General features: G+C 41.3%; 1 protein-coding gene across 1 annotated transcript in view; it reads right to left on the reverse strand.

The window, feature by feature from the left end:
- MINDY4 (MINDY lysine 48 deubiquitinase 4) overlaps positions 1–5777 on the reverse strand; it is an 86236-nt gene extending 80459 nt beyond the window's left edge. The window contains exons 1-3 of the mRNA XM_015812402.2: positions 5715–5777; positions 4448–4567; positions 2715–2929 (exon numbers count right to left, since the gene is read on the reverse strand). Of these exons, the coding sequence (XP_015667888.2) occupies positions 2715–2929; positions 4448–4567; positions 5715–5777 (398 nt within the window). The remainder of the gene's footprint in view (positions 1–2714; positions 2930–4447; positions 4568–5714) is intronic.
- Between the last annotated feature and the right edge of the window lie 223 nt (positions 5778–6000).

A 6000-nucleotide genomic window follows, 5' to 3' on the forward strand; every position in this document is an offset into this window, starting at 1 on the left:
TACAACTCTTCATTTAGTGACGGTTCGAAGTTACAATGGCATTGAAAAAAAGTGACTTAATGGCCATTTTTTACACTTATGATCATTGCAGCATCCCCATAGTCACATGATTTACCTTTGGATGCTTGACAACTGGTTCATATTTAGGACGGTCGCGGTGTCCCGGGTTCAAGTGATCCCCTTTTGCGACCTTCTGACAAGCAAAGTCAATGGGGGAAGCCAGATTCAGTTAACAACCGTGTTACTAAATTAACAAAGTAAATATTCACTTAACAACTGTGGCAAGAAAGTTTGTAAAATGGGGCAAAATTCACTTAATTTCTCACTTAGCAGTATAAATTTTGGATTCAATTGTGGTCGTACGTCAAGGACTATCTGTGTACCTGCCCTCAGTTGAACTGTCTGGATAATAATAATAATAGAGTTGGAAGGGACCTTGGAGGTCATCTAGTCCAACCCCCTGCTCAGGCAGGAAACAATACCATTTCGGACAAATGGCTGTCCAGCCTCTTCTTGAAAAACTCCCAGTGTTGGAGCATTGGATACAGGAAGATGTTTTTTTAATAGCTGACGAAGATGAAGCAAATAATTTCTGCATCATCTAGTTTGGATTAATTTTCTCTATCCCGGTCAGTCCTGTTCCTATCTGTGAATAATTGCATCAAACTACAGACTTTTTGAAGTTTGAAAGCTGTATCATTGGGCCCTTTAAGGAGAGGAAGCAACAGATATGTTTTAATCATCTGACAACGGTATTTTGGGAAAAATAAGTTTGGCGTGTAATTAATAGTTAATTCATAGCAACCTAGATGGGAAGGGACCTCGGAGGTCATTTAGTCCAACCCCTGCCTAGTGCAAGCAATCTTTATATCATCCCGTAAAAATGGCCATCCAATCTTTTTCCTGGAAACCTCCAGTTACAAGGCCTGCAGCTTTTTCATCATTTTTATCATAAAGCATAAAGAGAGAAAATGGCAAATTGTGAATTTTTACACTAATACAAGTAGTTAATAATAATAATAATAAAGTTGGAAGGGACCTTGGAGGCCATCTAGTCCAACCCCCTGCTCAGGCAGGAAACCCTATACCATTTCAGACAAATGGCTGTCCAGTCTCTTCTTAAAAACTTCCAGTGTTGGAGCATTCACCGCTTCTGGAGGCAGGTTGTTCCACTGGTTAATTGTTCTAACTGTCAGGAAGTTTCTCCTTAGTTCTAGGTTGCTTCTCAACTTACAACCATTTGTATAGCAAATAGAGGAAGTTCTCGACATTCAACAGTTCATTTAGCGACTGTTCAAAGTTACAACGGCACTGAAAACAGTGACCACTTTCCACGCTTATGACCATTGCAGCATCCCCATGGTCACGTGATTTACATTCAGACGCTTGGCAACTGGCTCGTACTTAACGATGGTTGCCGTGTCCCCGGGGTCACGTGTCCCGGGGTCACGTGACCTCCTGACAAGCAAAGTCAATGGGGGCAGCCAAATTCACTTAACGACTGTGTGACTAACTTAACAACGGCAGTCATTCACTTAACAAAATGTGACAAGAAAAGTGGTAAAATGGGGCAAAACTCACTTAACAAATTTGTCATTTAGCAACATAAATTCTGGGCTCAATTGTGTTCATAACTCAAGGACTAACTGTACTCTAAGTTACGATGGACCCAAAAAACAAAGTTCTGATGACCAGCTTCCCTCCCCCACAGTCACATGATCACATTTTGGACACCCAACATCTGGTCTGCATTTACAGCTGTTTCCCACAGTCACATTACATGACAGCAATTCATGACCGTTTTTTTGCCAAAAACTGACCTTCACAGGTCCTTGAATTTATAATCGTTTGTTTAATGACCATTCCAAGTCACAACGGCACTGAAAAAAATGGACTTACGAACAATTTTTCACACAACCGTTGTAGCATCCCTGTGGTCATGTGATCAAAATTTACACACTTGCCAAGTGACTCATATTTATGACGGTTGCAGAGTCCCAAGGTCACATAGTCCCCTTTTGTAACCTCCTGACAAGCAAAGTCAATGGGGGAAGCCGGATTCACTTAACAACCATGTTGCTAACTTAACAACTGCAGTGATTCGACTGTGGCAAAAAAGGTTGTAAAATGGGGCAAAACTCACTTAACAACTGTCTCACTTTGCAACAGAAATTTTGGATTTAATTGTGGTTGTAGAGGACCATCCGTGCTTCCAGTTTCCAGCAAAAAAACCAGCCACTGCAGACAGTGGATTCGTTTTACGACAGCAGTGTTTGCTTAATGACCACTGTCACAAAGGTCATAAAATTGGACACAATCATATAATGACTACTTAATGACCACCAAGACTTATCACCATAATTCTGGGCTAATTTACAGTCATAAATCAAGGACTTCCTGTCTGCAGCAATCAGTTAATGCAAGGGTCTTCAAACTTGGACCTTTTATGACTTATGGACTTCAACTCCCAGAATTCCTCAGCCAGCATGCCTGGCTGAGGAATTCTGGGAGTTGAAGTCCACAAGCAGGGATCTTCAAACTTGGCCCTTTTATAACTTGTGGACTTCAACTCCCAGAATTCCTCAGCCAGGCATGCTGGCTGAGGAATTCTGGGAGTTGAAGTCCACAAGTCATAAAAGGGCCAAGTCTGAAGACCCCTGAGTTAATGACTGCCATCTAAAGATTTAGGATCAAATGCTAAAAGTTATATATACCTGGGAGTCCCTTTTTTAATTTTTTCAGCTGCTGTTTGCCCTCCAGTGGCTTCTCCAGAGAGAAAATTCTTAGGAGGAAAACTCTCTGTACTTCTTGAGTGAGAAGCTTTGTTTTCCAGAAATGAGGAATTTCCCAGGAAGCTTTGGTTAATCTGGAGCTCCAGAAAATAGCTCGCCATGATCTCCAGAATGGTTTTGAAAGGAGTCTCCTTTGCCTGCAGCAGAAAAAGTAAGATAAATGGGCCATTAGAATTAGTCTATCTCGATTTTACTGTTGGCAAAAGACAAAAGAGTTGATTTCTAGCCTACGTGTTCTGGGTTCAAGTCTCCTGCTTTGTGATATTTTAAAACAAAATTATGTAGTATTAAATTAGAGCAGGGGTCTTCAAACTTGGCCCTTTTATGACTTGTGGACTTCAACTCCCAGAATTCCTCAGCCAGCATGGGGGAACTATGGTCCCTTCATGACTTGTGGACTTCAACTCCCAGAATTCCTCAGCCAGCATGGGGGAAACTATGGCCCCTTCATGACTTGTGGACTTCAACTCCCAGAATTCCTCAGACCGTGCCTGGCTGAGGGATTCTGGGAGTTGAAGTCCACAAGTCATAAAAGGGCCAAGTTTGAAGACCCCTAAATTAGAGCAACACGTTTATTAGTAAACCAGTGACTAATAATAATAATAATAATAATAATAATAATAATAATAATAATAATAATAATAATAATAATAATAATAATAATAATAATAAAGTTGGAAGGGACCTTGGAGGTCATCGAGTCCAACCCCCTGCTCAGGCAGGAAACCTTATACCATTTTGGACAAATGACTGTCCAGTCTCTTCTTAAAAACTTCCAGTGTTGGAGCATTCACCGCTTCTGGAGGCAGGTTGTTCCATTGGTTAATTGTTCTAACTGTCAGGAAGTTTCTCCTTAGTTCTAAGTTGCTTCTCTCCTTGATCAGTTATTTCTTTTCTTTCTTTCTTTCTTTCTTTCTTTCTTTCTTTCTTTCTTTCTTTCTTTCTTTCTTTCTTTCTTTCTTTCTTTTTCTTTCTTTCTTTCTTTTCTCTTTCTCTTTCTTTCTTTCTTTCTTTTTCTTTATCCCTCTCTTTCTCTCTCTCTCTCTCTCTCCCTCCCTCCTTCTCCCTCTCTTTATCTTTATTTTGGCCTCAATTTTGTGTTCATAAGTTGAGGACTACCTGTAATTCCCTTAACAACTTTAGCAAAAAAATAAAATTGGGTCAACTCACTTAGCAATTGCCTTGCTTATTAACGGACATTCAGGGCCTAAGTGGGGTGGTACCAATTCAGTCCAGAATAATAGAGTTGGAAGGGATCTTGGAGGTCTCCTAGTCAAGCCCCCACCTCAAGCAGGAGACCCTATACCATTTCAGACAGTCTTTTCTTAATAACCTCCAGTGATGGGACACCCACAACTTCTAAAGCACCCCCTGATTAATTGTTCTCAGTGTGAGGAAATTTCTCCTTAGTCCCTGAGATCATTAACTCTCATTTTCTGGAGTTTTTAAAGAAGAAACTGAAAACTGTAACTTGTGGATGGTGTCATTTTTGCACATTGCAGGGGATTAGAATAGTTGAGCCTTGTGGCCCCTTCCAATTGCCTAATTCTGTGACTCTATCTCAAGCCTTGCAGACGGTTTATCCCATCAAGAGACTTACTTATAACTCCCAAAGTCTTGAAGACACCTTGTGCAGAAACGCTATCCTGTTTTACCTTGTTTTGTTTGTATAAAGACTGGAGATGCAAAACATTTCGGAGTTCATTTCTGTTGTTGATGCTAAGTGCCGTACGGGGAAATTCTTCGTCCATCATGATGCCTGTCTTCTTCAAGCCCTACCCAGGAAAGAGACAATGCCATAATCAGCATCAGAAAGAAACCTCAGTCTTCATACCATAACTTAGAAATCAGAAATAATAATTCAGAAAAGCTGTTGCCACCCTATTTCTCAACCTTCATAACTTAAGACAGGGGTCTTCAAACTTGGCCCTTTTATGACTTGTGGACTTCAACTCCCAGAATTCCTCAGCTGAGGAATTCTGGGAGTTGAAGTCCACAAGTCATAAAAGGGCCAAGTTTGAAGACCCCTGTCTTAAAGAGGTTTAAAATGTATGGACTTCCATTCCCAGAATTCCCCAGCCTGCATGCTTTAAAGATATGTGGACTTCAACTCCCAGAGTGCACTAACTGGCATGCTTTAAGTTGGGTGAACTTCAAGTCCCAGAATCCCCCTCCCCCATGCTTTAAGACGCACAGACCAATTCCCAGAATTCTCTTGCAGGGTCATTACTGAGAATTCTGGGAACTGGAGTCCCTACATCTCCATTTGTGACCTTGCTGAAAAACACTGGTATTCTACTTGTTAATAACTGGGACCTCTTTATGGACTTTTTGCTGAAAACAGAAAAAAATGAAGTTCTGATTTATGGAAATGATGCTTAGAAAGGACAAAATAAGGAAAGAAGGGAGGACAATATAGCCTTAAGGGTAAAATAATGATACATTTATTTTGCAACAGAATTTCATTTTTAGTGGGTGCCAGTGTGCTCACAGTAAAAAATGGCAATAAAGGTTATTTTATCTGCTGTAAAGAAGATTCAAAGCCCTCCTTGTTCCTTTTCTTTCTTTCTTTCTTTCTTTCTTTCTTTCTTTCTTTCTTTCTCTCTCTCTTTCTCTACTTATCTACTCATCCCTTTTCTTTTACTTCTCTTTGCTTTCTTTTTTTCTTTAAATTTGTATAGATTTTGTTCTGGAAACAAAATTATTTACTAAAAATTAATTACAAACACAAATGGTCCACCGTTTGCCTATGGAAATGAGGAATGTCTTTCTCCGCCTTGTCACCCCCCCCCCAATGCATTGTGGGAAATGTAGTCCCCGGAGGAATCCGGCTCTTCTCCACGTTGGGCACACCCGAGGGAGGGGGTGTCCCGAGTCTTTTCCTTCCCCCCACCCCATCCTTTCCCGCGCCCCCCCCCTCACCTTTTTGCTCAGGAACTCTCTCACTAAAGATGCAGCCACTTCTTCCACGAAAGACGCTTCCATCGATGATCTTGCAGCATGCAACGAGCTCTGATTTAAAAATAAAACAAAATGCAATTTTTATTTTTATTTTTTTTTGGGGGGGGGGGGGGCTTGGTCTCTCCTGCCCTCCACGCGTCGCGGGGGCTTTGCTCAAATTGCAGCTGGCGGGCCAGGCAGTTGCGTTACAGTTGGCAGGTTGTCATGGCGATGACGTCACGCGCCGAGAATTCTTCTTTCCCCGCCT

This window comes from Protobothrops mucrosquamatus, unplaced genomic scaffold (assembly GCF_001527695.2).
Source record: "Protobothrops mucrosquamatus isolate PMUCROS unplaced genomic scaffold, P.Mucros_1.0 scaffold81, whole genome shotgun sequence".
NCBI classification, from domain to species: Eukaryota; Metazoa; Chordata; class Lepidosauria; order Squamata; family Viperidae; genus Protobothrops; species Protobothrops mucrosquamatus.